Source organism: Halichoeres trimaculatus, unplaced genomic scaffold, assembly GCF_033239565.1.
Source record: "Halichoeres trimaculatus isolate MK-OKI-2021-1 unplaced genomic scaffold, fHalTri1.1 fHalTri1_scaffold_12, whole genome shotgun sequence".
Taxonomy (NCBI): Eukaryota; Metazoa; Chordata; class Actinopteri; order Labriformes; family Labridae; genus Halichoeres; species Halichoeres trimaculatus.
Genome location: NW_027437190.1, coordinates 8,620,736 through 8,639,252, shown reverse-complemented (window position 1 = coordinate 8,639,252; position 18,517 = coordinate 8,620,736). Strand labels below are relative to the sequence as shown.

At 39.7% G+C, this 18,517-nt stretch overlaps 1 protein-coding gene across 5 annotated transcripts in view; it reads right to left on the bottom strand.

The window, feature by feature from the left end:
* The window catches only part of klhl32 (kelch-like family member 32), a 40,410-nt gene that overhangs the window by 15,266 nt on the left and 6,627 nt on the right, over positions 1–18,517 (bottom strand). For all 5 annotated transcript variants that reach the window (XM_074682948.1, XM_074682951.1, XM_074682950.1 and 2 more), the window contains exons 4-5: positions 11,588–11,695; positions 4,891–4,989 (exon numbers count right to left, since the gene is read on the bottom strand). In XM_074682948.1, coding sequence (XP_074539049.1) covers positions 4,891–4,989; positions 11,588–11,695 — 207 coding nt within the window. The remainder of the gene's footprint in view (positions 1–4,890; positions 4,990–11,587; positions 11,696–18,517) is intronic.

Genomic DNA, 18,517 nt, shown 5'->3' with positions numbered 1-18,517 from the left:
TACTCACCCTCCCTTCATATTCAGTGGGCTATTCCATGTTACAACACATCTGAAAATTTGATTCAGGAAAAAAGTGGTAAAAACCACTTTTTTTCTTTCTTTTTTTTTCTTATTTTCAACCAAGTTGGAAATAAAAACAATGTTGCTCTGAGATCTGAGATCTGAGATAAACATATAAGACTTTTAAGATGTAAAGGACTTTATCTAGCCCAGGAAGTAGGATAATTTTCTCAAAATCAAACTTTTTGAGTTGGTGATGAACATTATTGTACAAAATCTCTTTTTTGGATACATAACTCACTGGACAGGGGGTCAAATAAAAATATAGTAACTTTAAAATAATAGTACCACAAAGTATGGTTACTGTAAATATCACCTCTTTCAGTAGATTATTTTTCCAGTTTTATGTTGTGCTTGATATTTACATATTTTTTCTTTGCTAAATTATTTATTTCAATATTTACCTATTGTAATGTTTTTCACTTCATACTTTCTTGTTTGTTACTGTTACTCTGAAATTCTGGGAAAGAGACAGTGGACTCAGGGAAGGCCAGTCTAGCTCTGAGGAAGATGAGTTACAAGGACATGGAGGGCCCCATTGACTGGGTTTGCCTTGGGCCCCCAAACGACTTAATACGCCCCTGCTCTCCCGTTTAGCTTTTTTCTGCTCTTCTGTCCTTTTTCTGTCTCAGTTAGGCTCCAGTGTTCACCATCACTACAAATTTAATCACAGACATTGTTTTCAGCAGAGAAAAACACAGATCTTTGCGTTTTTTTCTCTCCTCTCTACTAAACTTTGTCAACTAGCGTGGTGTTGTCATAGAGACTTGCCCGCAAATTAATCCAGTCTTGCTCGAAGCTACATATATTGGCACTGGCAATCTAATTTAAAAGTGTGGATTACAATCAGGCATTTATCAAGACGGAAGACTTTTTCAAGATCACTTTCAAACTCCTCACTGCTCCTTTAATGAACACATAACTTGTAGCTATCTTCACATTTTCCCCATTAATAATTCATTACCAATTCACTGCATTCTGTTTTAATCCTGAACCCAGATATGCCTAACCTTTATTCTCCTTATTCCATAATGAACTGAAGTTAATGCTGCATTTGTCACATGAACCAGGAAATCTTACCCAGTGTATTCCAAACTGTGTTGATTTGGTTGAGTACTCAGAAATATATCACACATGCTCAGACCAAAATTTAAGAGCTCTGTGCTCTTAAAGCAGGAAGATTATTCTTTGCTCTTAATTTTCAAAATTTGATCGTCAGTAATCATGAAAGATCTGTGTCACAATGGTATAAATAAAAACGTGAAGTGCCAGTCACAGTGTCATTGGATTCATTCAGATGAAAGGACTCACTGTAACACTGTTACTGAGAGAGTACTATCGATCAGTTATTCAATACTCTATTAACTTAATCTGCACATCAGCATCCATCATAGGTAGATGATGTATCTGATTTCAAATCGATTGTTGCAGTGCTGTTGTTATTGGTCTGGCATTAACATCCACTGTGCGTGCTAACCACACGCCAATTACGTGACGTGTTCAGGAAGCACAGATGGTGGCAGGGAGAGAGATGAATGAACATACAGCAGACTCATCCAGAAGTCTGCTGAAAAGGTGTTGGTTCATCTTCCCTGATCAACAGAGACGTTTTACAGCCACCAGGTGGCAGATAAGAGCTGTGTTTCCACTGTTGGGACCTGGATAAACATGTGATAAGCATTTGAGAGCACTACTACCACCTCTACTACAACCAGTAATGACAATGTATAAATTATCCTTACATAGAATGATGGTTAACTGCAGAGGGATTCAAAATGACACAAATATATGAACATAATCAGAAAATAGCACAAAAAAGATTTCCTCAAAACAAGATGTTCACACAGAGCAAATGTTGACGCTAACACATTTTGACATAGATGTTTTGATATTTATGCTAAGATTCAAATCTGTATTAATCTAAATTAATCTAATGATGATAGCCAAAAAAATCTATTCCAGTGGGACAAACCAATTGAAGTTTAATTTCTCAGAGTGTGTCTACTCTGCAGCAGCCTTAACCTGATTTGTCTTCATCTGCAGCAGCTTTTGGAAGCAGACCCAGAGGACAGTGGGGTGACTTTGGCTCTGATCAAACAGATTCTTCATGCTTTCTTTGATTGAACCAAAAATAAGTTCAAACAGGCAGCAGTGGCCTGGTTTTATCAGACATCTGGACCTCAGGACATGCCTTCAGTGTTCTTGAGCAAGGCTGGATGTAAAATGCATCTGGAAAGTGTTCACAACGCTTTGATTTTTCCAAGGTTTGTTATGTAACAGCCTCATTTCAAAGTGGAATACATTCATTTTTTTCCAAAAAGGAAAAAAAATACACACAACACCCCATAATGAGGACATAAAAACGTTTTTGTTTTTTTTAAATTTGCAAATTTGTTAAAAATCAAAAACTAATAAATCACATATGCAAAAGTATTCACAGTCTTTGTCATGAAGCTCAAAATCTATCTCAGGTGCATCCTGTTTCCACCAACCATTAATGAGATGTTCCTACAGCTTTACAGGAGTCCACCTGTGTTAAATTCAGTTGATTGGACATTATTTGGAAAGAGACCTATCTGTATGAGGTCCCCCAGGTGACTGTTCAGGTCAGAGCACAAACCAAGCCTGAAGTCAAAAGAACTGTCTGTAGACATCAGTGACAGGATGGTCTCCAGGCACAAATCTAGGGAAGGGACCAGAAAAGTTTCTGCTGCTTTGAAGGTCCCATTGAGCCAAGAGGACTCCATCATCTGTGAATGGAAGAAGATCAGAACCACAAGGACTCTTCTAGAGCTGGACTCTGTCTAAACGGAGCGAGGAGTGGGGATAAGGGTCTTAGTCAGAGAGGAGACCAAGAACTTGATGGTGACTGTATCAGAGCTCCAGTGGTCCTCTGTGGAGGGAAGGGAACTTTCCAGAAGAACAACCATCTCTGCAGCAATCCACCAATCAGGCCTATATGTTAGAGTGGGCAGACAGAAGCCACTCCTCAGTAAAAAGCTTGTGGCAGCCCACCTGGAGTTTACCAAAAGGACTCTCAGACTATGAGAAAGAAAATCCTCTGCCCCGCTGAGAAAAAAGATTGAACTCTTTGACATGAGTGCCAGGCATCATGTTTGGAGGAAACCAGGCACCCCAAAGCTGGACCATACCATCCCTACAGTGAAGCATGGTGGTGTCAGCACCATGCTGTGGGGATGTTTTTCAGCAGCAGGAACTGGGTCTGATTGTCAATGGAGGGAAAGATGAATGCAGCGATGTACAGTGACATCTTGGATGAAAACCTGCTCCAGAGACCTTTGGACTTCAGACCAGGGTGACAGTTCATCTTTCAGCAGGACAACAACCCTAAATCAACAGCCAAGATATCAGGGGAGTGGCTTCAGGATGACTCCGTGAATGTCCTTGAGTGGCGCAGATAGAGCCCAGACTTAAATCTGATCAAAAATCTCAGGAGAGATCTGAAAACGGCTCTACACCAATGCTCCCCATCCAACCTGATGGAGTTTGAGAGGTGCTGCAAACAGGGATGGACCAAACTGCCCAAAGATAGGTATGCCAAGCTTGTGGCATCATATTAAAAAAAAAAAAAACTTGAGAAAATAACTGCTGCCAAAGGTGCATCAACAAAGTACAAAGGATGTAAATACTTATGTACATGTGATTTCTTAGTTTTATATTTTTAATAAATTTGCAAAATTAAAAAAAAACCTGTGCAATATTGGGGTGTAATGTGTAGAATTTTAAGGGAAAAATAAATTAATTCCATTTTGTAATGAGATGGTAACATAACCAAAAGTGGGAAAAGTGAAGCATTGTGAATACTTTCTGAATGTGCTGTAATCTGACTCCAGGACTCCTGGTGTTGTACAGAATACAGGTTAACTGCAGGTTAGAGTGCATAGATTTACTAATATTGATGATAACAACTGCACATTTTGTTTCACATATAACTTTTAGCAACAAACTAAAGGGATGTTGAACTGAAGGAAAAACCCTAGTCTGTTTTTAAAAGGAAACACCTGCTTTGTTAAAATGTACTATCTTATAATGCCACATAATATTTGATTTCTTACAATGAAGCTACAGGAGAAGACAGTTAGTTTAGCATAAAGTTAATAGTTAAAGATTATACTATCTGAGATACTTTATAGGTTATTCAGGTTATGATGGTTAGTCAGCTTCCAGGTCAGTGTGGTCACCTTTAGATAAAACCTAACGAGCTGATTCCTCCTCTCACCTGTCTTTATGCTAAGCTAGGCTAATCATCATCTCCAGACTACAGCCTCAGTTTTAATAAACACATATTGGAAAGAATTTTTTTCTGCACTTAGTTATAAATGGCCTTTTTTTCCTGCTCAAGGAAATGTTTATGTTTATCTAAAGAACTGTTTCAGAAGAAACCTAGACACTCTTTTCAGGATTTCTTTTCTATTTTTGTAATTTTAGCAAGTTTGTTTGCCTGGAGGGACAGATAAAATAACTCTCTTGTGAAAAAAAACATGAATATTAGTATCCAACAATAAAAAAAAATCCTATTCATCATAATAAAATCTCTAAAGCAACATGTTTCTTGTGATATAAATATTGAAACTTATCCCAGTGGGAAGCTGTTCCACTTCAAGCTGTAAATGTCTGTGATTATCTGCACAGATAAAATCACTGGACTGCTACAGACAGGAACTTCCTTCTGTACTTCTTAATGTGACAAGATAAATGTGTGTGTGTGTGTGTGTGTGTGTGTGTGTGTGTGTGTGTGTGTGTGTGTGTGTGTGTGTGTGTGTGTGTGTGTGTGTGTGTGTGTGTGTGTGTGTGTGTGTGTGTGTGTACCTGGATGAGGTAGTGGGAGCAGAGGCTGAGCAGCTCCAGCAGCTGAAGGTGGCTTCCTGCAGACAGGACGTCCTGGATCACTGCTGGCTCCAGCAGGATCTGTCCAGAGGAGACAAACAAGGTGATCAGGTTTTATTTTTGTTCTGGGTCTGTTCTTCTTCAGCTTGATTTACACAGCAGTTTGCAAGTAGCATTGGTTTTCTTCTTTTAGTTGTGATTTGGCATTCTTTCATTCATCCAGAGGAAGATAGTGTGTGGATATTATTTAATGCTAAAGCACGTTTTATTCCATGTTAAATGATTGTATGATGGAAAATGTTAACCCTTCCATGCATACTAAACACAATGTGTTACAGTCAATCAATATCATCTGGGTTACGTCCATCCTGTTGACCATATCTTTGCCAGTAATCCTTGGTGATGAGGACCACAGATTTTTTTAATGTCTAGGTTTTTAAAGGTCATTGAGTCAGTACAGATGACAAAGAGCTGTAAGCTGGTATGTTAACTATTTCAACCACACTTTAATATCTAAGCACGAACCAGACAGATCAGACCTGGGCAAATTACGGCCACACATCTGGCTCTTAGTGCATCTTAAATTAGGACATAAATGACAAAAAACTATGCCACACACACAACACACAACTGTATAGCTTTTATTTTTAAAAGCGTGGCATTCACATTATTTGGGGATGGACGAACTTTACCGCATATAAACTCTGATTACAGATCCTCTACCACTAATGGTCACCTCTCAGCTGTCTCATCTTCTCATAGCCACCTCAGAAATTTAATATAGCCAGATTTCAATGGGCTTGTTTAAAAACCCAGACGGACTAGATTTTTCTGCTCGAGGAGTTAAAAAAAAGTGAAAAAACATTCAAGTTATTTTTTTTTGTTGTTTTTTAATTTAAAAAAAAAATAAAGTTGTAATACAGTTTTTCAGAATTTGTAGCGACTAACAAGCTAAAAATGAAATGAAACACTGATGCATGGCTGTTTTCGTTTTTACTGTTCATTACTTCTATATGAGTGATGTCCTATTTGACCTACACCACTATTTTACATATTTACAGAGTATCCAGAATATCATATTCTTCTGGTTTCCAGCAGCAGTAACTTACGTATAACTGCATTTGAGAAAGGGAAAAATTGTATATTGAGCAGAATTAGGTTCATGTTTTTGTTGTTGCAGCCCTCTGACAGATTTCATTTTTATAATGACTTTCCTACACCTGAGATAAACTGTTATGAAGTGTAGTGTTGATACATTAGAGCAGACCAACCCCCAACCCCCCGTCTGTGGGTCAATTGGTACTGGGCTACACATAAAAAGTACTAGTCTTAAATTATTTCAGTTTGATTTATTGTTTGATTCTGAATGATGTTTTAATTTGAAAAATGACCTTATTCTTGATGCCAAACCCCCAAGCTAGCAAAGTGGACAAAAAACAAACATCTTTGGAAAGTTTCTTTTAGGGATAGACCTATTATCGGCCGGGCCACTTATCGGGCCGATATTTGGCATTTTGGGGCATATCGACAACAGCCTTTTTTTTTCTGATGGCCGATATGAAACCAGTTCAAAACTGTACTGTTTTGGCTCTGATGCGTCTCTGCACAAAATTTCTCCCTGTCTACACTGTGGAAGCCTTAGATGGTCATTTAAAGTCAGTCATGTAAAACCAAAAAGAAAATGAATTCAACTGCATTGCATGCCTGTAAAAGGCAGCACAAACTCAACTCTGTCCAGTTTTATTACAGTTACATAGGAATTTTGGAAAACTTTATTTACTGTAGAAAAGTTTAGCTATCTATTTTTGTTAACTGTATAAACATGCTGCTAAGCTTGGGAGCTGTTTACTAAATATATGCTTGAAGGCATTTGAATGCAGTTAGGTGTTGGAGTTTGTATTGTTCAAAAATTTTGACACCAATATTTTCACTTTGACCGCAAATTAATAAAGGCTTCAAAAGTCGGTTATTGGCCTTCTTGCCTACAAATAATCAGTATCGGTATCAGCCCCAAAATAATCCATATCGGTCTATCTCTACTTTCTATAGGCAGGATAAAAGAGCCTGTGAGGTCAGTGAAAATATTCTCTGACATTAAACTGGTCCATGTCGCAAAAAAGGTTGGTGACCACTGCATTAGGGCACAGTTCCAATTCACACTATTTGAGTTTATAAACTAGTAGTCTGTTCTTTCCTAGATCACTTTTTTTGTACTGTTATAACATTTAGTAAACTTTGTTTACTGCTGTTTTTTCAGCATCAGTTTTTTCATTTGAACACAATCAAACACCAACACTGTACTTCCTGTGTGTGTTTGTGTGCGTATGTGTGTGTAACTAACATCTCAGTCAGCATTTGCTCTTAATCACACGCCCTGCTGCATATAAATACTCTAATTATTTCACTGCTGTAGCAATTGTGTAAACAGTTCATTGGTAGTCATCACCCAACTTGTTTCCTCCCTGTGACTGAAGACACTGAAAAATTCCCATCACACATTGCTGCTTTGTAATTGTCCTCCCTTTCTCTCTGAAATCGGCTGCATCTTCACATTCCCATTGATCAGGGTTTGGTTTCCAGCACAGCTTGGGCAGCATAATCTGTGGATTACCACAATCGTACTCCATTGAAACAGTGTATTGCACTGAAAGTGGTGAATGTTTCTGTTTGCTTCCATTTTCAGGATGTGTGTGCACCTATTCAGAAGATTAGCGCATACAAACGAGTGATCAAAACAATCCTTTCTGAAGCTCAATCAGCGGCCTGACAGGAAGCAGCAATAATAAAGGCAACGACAAATAATAACTGCAATAACTGTCAGCGAGCGCTCTTCATGTCCAGCTCTCCTCCACGCTCAGGCCCACTACACTAAGCACACTTCAACTTCACACGGCAGAAGTCAGTTTTATAACTGTGTGGCTGGTTGAGTGTGGGAGTATGGTGAGCTCTTGTGCAAACCCACGTTAAATGGAAAAGCCTTTACGTGGAGGAGAGGACAGAATCAAAGTCTGACCAGGATCTGACCTCTGTGGGCTCTATTTTCACACTCTGAGCTCCAAAATTCAAATCTGGAGTCTGGAAAATGTCATGTTTGTTGGCTAAAAAAATATGTGTGGTGAACCTCCAGAAGGGGTTTAGCTGATTGAGTAATCCACTGTGACCTTTGCTGTACGTATAAACATGGCTGAGGTTACAGACCGACCCTCTGCCGTAGCATGTCTTGTGCCTGCGTGTCTCACCACTCACTCTGCTGAACAATAAGTTGTGGCCGAAGCATTTTTAGTAGGTCATTATTTACGGTTTGGGGATAAGCACCCTGCCCTCATCTCATCTGCTATCATCTCCTCTGAGCAGACAGGAGCTGAGCCAACCAAAGCAGAGCGGCTTGCGAGCCTGCTGTTGACCTACTTACGCTGCCTAACCAACTCTCTCTTTTCTCATTTCCACCGCGGAAATAAAATCAGGAGTAATTACAAAGTTCCCGGCCTCCCAGCACATTGCGCAAGCCACTGGGCCGCTTATTGGTCTGAGCACCGCTGCCACTAACAAGGTCAAGGGGGGGGTATTAGAAATGATCACACTCTTTTCACGCTGATAGAAGGAGAAGAAGACAGAGAGTCAGCTCCTATGACTTTCTTACTGCTTTAATACACAAACTCTCAACCTCTGCTGTCTTAATTTTCAACCTGGATGCCTACAATATCATAAAACCAAGAGGGGGAGAATCTGACACAGAACCTGTGAGACCATAACAGAAACCCTGCCGCTGAGATTAATTGAGGTTAATCTGCAAATGCAATGTTTGGATGCATTTTATGACATGTTCAGCCATGGACACATGTAGCTACTCTTCATGTGCTGTTTTCCAAAGTACTTATCTGTCATGTGAGCATTGCCTTGTGTTGCTATTTATGTCATATTTCACAGAGTGCTGCTCTCCTAAAATAAGACACTCAGATAGCCTAACTGCTGCAGACTTCTTGCAGAATAAAATTCAGACTGCAAATAAATCTGCCAGTTTAACTTACTTTAATGCATTCTTATAAACCAAAAGGTCTCACAATAAATGGACCTTACTGTGTTAAAATCAGCATCTTAATTAGCAAAATACTGTAACTCTGATTACCCAAAATGAATTTATCCATAACACATTGAAAAATATTGCTCCCATGGTCATAAAACACATTCTCCTGCAAGATTATGGGACTGTGAAGCACGTATTACTTCATCTCTGGGGCTGTTTGACTTGGTGTGGCAGCAGTTGGTTGTAAATTGCGTGAATGCAGTAATTGGATGCTTGATTCTCACAGTGCTGACTTTACAGTCGTTCTTGTATGCAATAATATACCTAAACAATACCATGTTTAGCTACCATTTGACTTTGAAGGAGGGGAATAGTAGGCGATTTTCCACGCTGGACATGAACACAGCATTTCAAGGTTATACGTTAGAGAATAAATTTGTTGAATTGAAAAACTTTGAGATTTTATTGTCAAACAAATTAATATCTATCCCCACATAAACAGGCACAAAAGTACCGAAAATTGGTACTGTTGAGTACAATATCAATTGCCTGGTATCGGACATCCGTACCGTATCATTTCAAATGCGAAAAAAGGTACCCATCCTTATTACCATACTTTGACCTGTGATTACATATCTATTTTTAACTCTTTATGTCGATATTTTTGTTGAAAATTCACATTTTCTGCTGTATGTTGCCCATAAACTGGATAATAAATACAATGGTAAAGTATCAAATATTTAAAGTATTTAAGTATTTTATTCCTAAACTTGATGATGTGGGTTTTGATGCCGTGAACATCAACGTTTTCTCTCTGTTCTTGGGTCAGTTAGTTTAAAATCATTACAAGTTTAATTTTTTAAATTGTAGTAGACTGATAAAATAATAATCATAGTCATGTTTTGCGTAATATTTGATTTTTATGAGTAACTTTGGTTATACGAAGTGACATTTATCAGTTTCACCAACTGACTACATCTTTCGATCAATAACTTATGCAACATTAGTTTAATGCAGCGTTACCCAACCCTGGTCCTGGAGGACCCCTGCCCTGCAAGTTTTTATGTTCCCGACTCCAACACACCTGATTCAAATGATCAGCTCGTCATCAAGCTCTGCTGGAGCCTGATAACGAGCCATTCATTTGAATCAGGTGTGCTGGAGTGGGGTAACATCTAAAACATGCAGGGCAGGGGTACCCAAGGACCAGGGTTGAGAAACACTGGTTTAAATGACAAACTTGACTCACCTTATGTTTTTAAATTAGTGTCTGTATGAAACGCTGCATCTGACTTTCATTATTTTCAACACAATAAAATTAAAAAGGTTTTTTGAATGGAGTAGTTAACTGTGTAGAATATCGCAATATAATCGTTAATGTGACCCGAGTATTACAATACGTATCTTATCATATCGTGAGGTTCTTGCCAATACTCACCTCTAGAGTACACTGGTCTACAAATGTTTAGACCAATATGAGACTGCATACTTAGTTGATAATACCATTAAAGTCCAAGTGTTTTTGCCACAGGACCTAAAAATACACACTTACTGACCACTTCGCTCACACAACACAATACTTGGTACTTGTGGGCAGAATTACACTTGTCCTTCTACAAGATAAACTTATACATTTTGTGTTGCCAGTGCAGTGACGGAGTAACCTTGCAGAGCAGATGGACCTGCCTGATTCAGTTTCTGAACTCCTGCAGGTCCATCTTGTCAGGCTCCAATGACCAACGATTTCACCCGGCTAAATACTAACCGGCCCAATCAGGGAAGAGAGGCGGGAGCTGTGGGAGCAGACGTGACGTCAGCAGACTTTCATAGTTGTCAGCGTTCCTTTGATTCTTAAGTTCAATTTATAAAAACGGAAGCTGTCGTCTAACGCCTTTTTCACAGCTGTTTCTTGTGATTCAGTGGTTGTTAATCTATTGTTTCTTAGAAGTATCGGCTCACATAAGCTACGTCATACCGTTGCTTGATGTGGATTGGTCCGTGGTGAGTGTGTTAATCAGAACGGTCGTCCAATCACCAGCTGCAGTTTTTTTTTTTAAAGTCCTGCCTCGGAAAACAAATCGGAAGAGCTGCTACCCAGATGTACTTGTGAAATAATTCCGTGGCGGATATATGAAACTGTTCGTCTGGCGTGTCAGGTTAGTGACGGAGCTTAGGAACCTAAATTTAAGCAGCCAAAATAACAACTCCACAGTTGCAGAGGAACAGGGCGAGCAAAGTGGATGTGGAAACCTGTGCCTGTGGGTCTGGACTTAAAACCATCACAGCACACAAGTCTTTTTTTATGCACATGTGGATCTCACACATGAGAAATGTAGCAATAGTCACACGTTTTACCCCAGTGGTGAGCTTGTGTGTAGTTTTAGGTCTTGTAGAAATATTCTCAGTATGCATTTGAAAATCTTTCAGACATTTTCAGATCTGTGGAGGTATTTTTGAATCTTTGTGCACATTTACCAAGCATTTCACACAGTTACTGATAGTATTGCCATGATGATAGCTCTAAATAACTGCCTTCACAGGGCATGACGTACTAAGATATATTTTAACTTTGGTTTCCAGCAGATGGGATTTAGGGAACAGTGAACGCTTCTTTTTCCCCGTCTTTTCCAGCTGGTGGTTATTTCTTGGACCTACCTGTCCAGTGTAGGCGAAGTCCAACGCGTGCTTCAGTCCAACACTGGTCACTCCTTGCAGTGTCACTTCGTCAGCCTCACTCTCCACCATGCACAAGCTAAACATAGCCTGATGAGACACGAGACAAATATGGAGGTAAACAGAGGGAACACCAGCACACAGACGTTTTTATGACATTCTCTAAAAAGGATGTAAAAAGTGGCTGATAATCACAGGTCAGGGAGGGTGAAATCAATCTGACTTTGATTTTCCAGCCCTTCAGTGTGTCTCTGAAGGTTAACCATATTGTTGTATGGGAAAAACAACCTGAGAAATCGTTTCTGAATGTGTACCTGATTCAAAACAGCATCACTCTAAATCAAACCTGCCAGTTACAGCATCCAGAGCCCTTCTGTATTGATTTACCAGGCCTGGCCCCAGAGGTAAGCAAGAATAAATAGAACATTTGGTTCTTTCTGTTACACAGCCTCTCTGTCTCTCTTTGCCTCTGTCGAGCGTACTCGCACAAACAGGGACACATGTGCTCACCACACTCATGTGAAATCAAAGCGGCAGACACAGCGTCTGCAGTCTGGCCCTGTGTGAGTCCAGCTCGCTGCTCGCTAATCAAAGCTATTGACTGGTGTCACACCATGAGGGATGACAGAGGCATTGATCAGCAGAGCCCAGCATGAGGAGGGAAAGAGTGATAGGAGGGGAAGGTTAAAAGTGGCCATGATGGAGACTCTGTTATTGTTTTATTTATTGTATGGTATTGATACAGACAGAAATTCACATCTGTAAAAATATGTCAGCTGATGCAGACCAGGACTACTGCTTGAGGACGGATCTTGATAGCTTGCAATCCCTCATATCATTTCAATCACAGTGTCAGAGTCACTCCACACTATCTGCACTCAGAGGCTGGTGAACAACAACATTATCATCTTAGACAGCCCTCAGGCAGGCCAGTTAGCGTAGCATAGCATCCCTTCACGTCACGAAAACCACATTAATTCCTCTCAGTACGCATCCAATTTTTCGTGATTCATAGCATCCCTAAACTCGACCCAGGCTAGAAACGCCCCTGGCTTCTGAGCATTGTGTGAGAGATGTGTGAGGCCGGGTCGACATGAGGCCACGATGAATTTTAACCAAGGCATACACGTCTCTCCTCAGAGCGCAGCCTTGTTGATTCACCACTGCGCTAATTAAAAATCCACTGGTCCACTGAGCACAGGAAGGCCCGTGGCTAAACCTGGGGTGTGATCGTCGCTAAGCTATGGTCAGTGTGTGCAAGAGTGTAGAAAATAGAAAGCTGACTGGCACAACATGAAAGAGGGAGTTTACATGAGAGAGAAAGGAGCAACACAATGCGTGTTCTTCATGTTGGCGTGTGTATGAATGTGAGTTCCAGAGAGGACTGCCGGCCTACAGCGTCAATGCTCCTGACCTTGGAGGAGGCGCTTGGGGGAGAGCCTGTGATGATGGATGGCACCTCTGACTTGGGATATAGATCCAGTGCAGAAATAAATGAAGCCACAGGGCCACACTCGCTGCTGTGCGCCTTACACATGATGCTGCATGGAGTTAACCTGAGCTGCCAGGAGAATTATGAGTGTACACTGATTGTGATCGCACCAGGAGGACTTGTGCCCACGTGATGTATTCAGTGTTAAAGCAATATTCTGTCTTCTAGTGTTTACAGGCCTGTGGCTACATTCATCGATAGCTCTGTGTAAAATCTGTGATAACGAGACTCAGTAAGAAAGATCAGATGACATATTTTTGTCAGAACAGTGCAAACACCAAGGATTTCACACCGGATCTGGTGCTGAGACTCAGTAACCTCCACTCAGACTTCACTGCCTCAGTGGTTCATAAAATCAAAGGTAACAAGGGTTCCTTTTTTCATCAACCAATAGAAACACTATCTGCTGCATACTGTGGAAAATGTGTTACATGTATTGTTCTTAAAACATGGCTCAACTGACAGCAATGAACAGTCCATCTCCAGCTGCAACAGCTGACGCATTCATGCCCACCCCTACTATTGACATGGTATAATTATAAAGCTAATATGAGACCTACACAGTCCTAAGTATCACAAATACTAGTCTCCATATTTGCTGAAGCCCTAGATTTCACAGCATCCATTGATTTTGTGCATTTTTAATTGTTGTAGTTTCCTAAAATCAAAATTCTGTAACTTCTGTTCTAACCGTCCTTGACATATAAACTATGAAATGAAAATAAAAGAATAAACAATCTGTGTCTTGACATCAGTTGGTAGTTCCAGCAAATAGACTAGCTTTTATTTAAAAAAGCTTTAAAAAAAATAGTTAAAATTAGATAAAAAATTCTGTGTATTATATTTATGTCATTTTTGCTATTGTTATCTATCTCTGTCTCTCTAACTCCAAAACGGTTTTCAGCATGAGCCTGGTTCTGCACAAGGTTTCTGTCTGTTATAAGTAGGGCTGAACAATTAATCAAATTCAGACCCACATCGCAATGAAATAGAATGCTATTTTAAAAATCACAAAGGCTGCAATTGAAAAAAATAAGTTTCATGTTTACAGACCTGGAGGGAATAAAGTAACTTGTTCTTATTCTTTCTTAAAACCAGAAAAAGTCAACCTGCTTGTTTCTCTGTCAAAAACCCTGTGAGCTACAGAGAAACATACAGTTAAATGGTTGTAGCTGGCAGAGCCATACTCCTGTTTCTTTATTCTGTACGGTTTGTTATTCTGACCGACAACAGGAGGTAGGTAAAATTTCAGTGTTCCTTTTTCTTTTTCAATCAAAAGGTGTAGAAAGGAAATGTTTATATCCTGACAGCATCGTTTGTCGTGTTGGTCGTAAGGTAGCATGACTTATAGCTTGTGTTTAGTGAATAATTCAGAAGACCCCCCCCCCCCCCCCCCCCCCAAAAAAATAAAAAATAAAAATAAAAAAGCATGCTAAATTGTAATCCCATATTGGTACAAAAATACTGCAATTATATTATTTTCCAAAATCATTTGGCCCTAGTTACAAGCTGTTTATGTTTGCTATTTTCAACTCAACTCAACTGGACTCAAACTTTATAGAATAGAATAGAATAGAATAGAAAATACTTTATTTATCCCCGAGGGGAAATTCAGGAGTCACTGCAGCATTTAAGAAAACAAAAGTAAGGAAGAGTATAGAAAGTGCAAAAATTTATTTTATAGAGCCCATTTAAAACAACCAAAGCTGACCAAAGTGCTGTACAGATTTAAAGCACAAATAACATGATACAATGCTAAGATACATAAAACATAAATCTGGAGCAAATATAAAATGGAATAGAATAGAAAAAAATAAAATAAAATTAAATAAAAATGTATGCTAGATGTCCATTCAAGCTTTGATCAAAAGCCAGGAAAATGTAAATGCTGCAAAGTGCTGTACACATGGTTGTGAATTAAATAAAGATTGATTGACTGATTGCCTGAAGTCTAAATGTGTAGACTAGTCCAGAAATAACCTACTCTACTTCTATTTAGCTATTTTAGCTCATTTAACTTGTTAACATATCAGTTATCTTTTTATTATTATTATTATATAAGTTATTAAATTATTTTCTCATTTTAAATTGAGTCAACCTGCAAAGACAGATTTACGATCATGACTGGCTGAGTCTGATCTTATATCTGAATTCAGATTTTTCACTAAAGGTGGTTTAATTGGGAACTGTATTTGGCATTGATTTTATATTTCTATAGCAGTCATTCACTTTTTTTTAAGATTGACTTCAGTGAGAGCGTTATACATAAATACTATGTCTTGTTTATATGTCTCTATGCTTAGTTCCCTCTTTTAAGTTCAGCCTTGTCTTTTGTTTGTCCCTTCCTGTTTTGTCATACTGTCTCTCCTCTCATTTCAGAAAACTTCACTTTCTGACTTTCCTGCTCTGATGTGATGGTCGTCCTTGTCCTCATTGTTTCCACCTGCACTTCCTCACCGTGTGTGTAAATAGTCTGTGTCTCCCTTTGTCCTGTACTTTTTCATCTTTCCTCTCAAGTGGGTTTCCAGAAGTCTGTGTTGTGTATCCAAGTCATTTGTTAAGATTTCTTTGTTGCTGTAATTTTCTTTTTCAATTTTTTTTTTTACTCAAATGAAGAGCCTCTTTTTAGTTGAAAACTTTTGTGTCATATGTCAGGGTTCTTACATCAGTTCTTGTCAATAAAGGCACAATGAAAGTGCTCATAGAAGTGTACTTTCAGAAGTTTATCAAGTATATGCAGTGACGTCACTTTCAAATAAAAATATAACAGAAGACAGGATTATTAAACTTAGTGGATGTTTGTACTTATCATGTGAGCAACCTTGTAAAGTTTACGGCACTTTGGAGTCAAATCATTGATGAATCCCAACTTAACAGCTCCAAAACAGAAGTTATTTTCAATAGCATCCCAGGTTCCAGTCATCTCAAATAACCACATCAGATCCTTCCAGGCCGAGACACTGAGTGCTCATTCAAAGTCACCACCTGAGTATTAAAACTGACTCTCATCTCACCTTTAGGGCCCAAATCTAAACCCTAACAGTAAAAACTAATGCAGATTTTACTGAGTGTTCAAATACGAAGCCAACACATCCATCCTGCGACCATTTCACTGGCTTCAAATTTCACTCAGGGTTCAAAACAAAAGTCTCTGATAAGACATCAGAGCATTCATGGAAATTTGAGCTGTGGCACCAAATCTGTTTCTGTGTTTCTCTCCGTTCAGTGGCAGAAAACTCTGTGGTGAGCATGAAAGACCTGTAATACATGTAGAGAGGGAGTATTATCCTCGTATCCAGGTTTTATGTTGTCCTTATCATAATTTTGTGGTAGCTTTACATAATGTACAGCTCCGGAGTAGCAGCTGCTAGCTCTCCAGAAGCCTCCCCCAGTGCTGCCATGCTCCAATGCCATCAGTTTACAACTGAATATTTTTTTTAAAGGTCCCATATTCTGCTCCTTTTCTGTAGTTTAATATGGATCATTGATGTCTTTATGTAATGGTAGTAACATGTTTTGGTCCAAAAAGCCAATAAATCAAGCACAGCAGCATTGTTTCCAGGCTCTCATAGCCCCTCTGTTCAGAACGCTCTGATTTAGTGGGCGTGACTTTCATATGTAAATGAGCCATCGCTGATACAGCCCCGCTCTTCAGCGTCACTGAGAGCGGCGCCACGAGCTCTGAGTGCACAATGTTTAGAAAACAGCGAAGCTCGTTTACCGTAACATTACAGGCTAAAACAACAGGCTAACTGCAGCTAAAGTTAGCATCCTGAAGCTAACACAGAGACAGGGGGGACACTGAGGAAAAGCTCTTACATCTGCTCCACAGCACACAGCATTTGAAATACCCACATTTCCAGGGTCTGAGGTTTGTTGGCGGATGGTTGGTAATGCGCCTGGATTCAGGACCAGTCCATTCGCTAGCCCTCTGTTGTACTGTCCAAAGTTGGAAAAGCAGTCGGCCGTGAAGTGACTAGCACACACATGCACAGTTTTACTGAGTGTAGCTGGCACATTTCCTTGATAAATGAACTCTAGCCCCTCAGTCTCGTTTTCTTCCGAGATGGGAAGCTTGTGCATGGAACCATGTGGCTGTTTACAGCCAAAAACAGAGCAGTGATGGCTCTTCAACTTCAGCATTCCCCTCTCTCCAGCATCGGGGAGGGGGTTCGGTTCGAGGGGGTATCTGCTCCAATCAGGTCAGACTTGCTCCTGATTGGTCAAAAAAGGGAATCGGTGACATCAGCAAATCCCCAAAATCCAAACAGCTTGTTTTAGGTCAGGATTTTACATTCACAAGCACCACTAAGTACAGGTTTTGTCATTAAATATCACATTTTGTGGGCTGGGAGGAAAGCCAAAGACCTACAAATTTCACTAAAAGACCTAATAAAGTGATTTTTGCATAATATGGGACCTTGAAATGACAAATTATTAGACGTGGCCTTTTGTTTTGGTGCTATTATCTGACCTGGAAAGGTATAGAAAAGGGACATAACAATCCCCAGCGAAACAAAGCAGAGTAGTATGTTTGTGTTTGGTAAGTGTTATGTTTATTATGCTCTATTCACCAGGCAGTGTCACGATTTGAGCAAACCACATGGTCATCTTGCATAACTCCTGTGTGACTATTTAAGAGAATCCTCCAGTCTCATTCAGAATACCATCTCTTCAAGATGAGAACATATCCATATGAAAAAATACACTGATGTAGTACACAATGTACCTTAGGCTCTAAGACAATAAAAGCTTTTGATGTGAATTCTGGTCTAGCTGCAGGGTGAGCCGACAAAATGTCTGCATGACAAAGAAAGCAAGGAGGAGTTTTATCTGTGAGTGTGTGTGTTTGAGTGGGCGCTCACACTGGAGGTGGTGTGGTTGCTGATGTGAGTGAGTTGGCCGTAATCTCCCTGAACTGTCCAGACGTCTAAGTAATGTGACGGTGTTGAGAGAGATGGATGACACATTCAGGACAAGTTTCAGGTAAATAATCTACACTTGATCCAGTATTACATTACAATAGCTCATGTCTGCTGGGCTAGATAATGTGTTATGAACACTACTCTGTATGTGTGTGTGTGAGTAAAGGGAAGAGACACAGAGAAAAACAGACAGAGAGAGAACACACCCTCTATTCACAACACAAGGCCCACTCATCTCATCTCTAAATGAACTAAATGAAACCCAGCAGTGGAGTCAGATGACAAACTGCAGATAGTGTTGTGAAGCCCCCACAGTGGAGCAGGGAATCAGAGTGAGCTTTCCTGCTTACTGTGGCGGGCTGATCTAATAATCTGAGAGACGGTAAACAGTGTTGCTTGGCTCAGCTAAGACTCAAAAGACCAGCCTTTAAAAACGGAGCTGAAACCAACAAAAAGTGAGGAGGATAAACACAAAGAAGAGCGCGGTGTTACTCT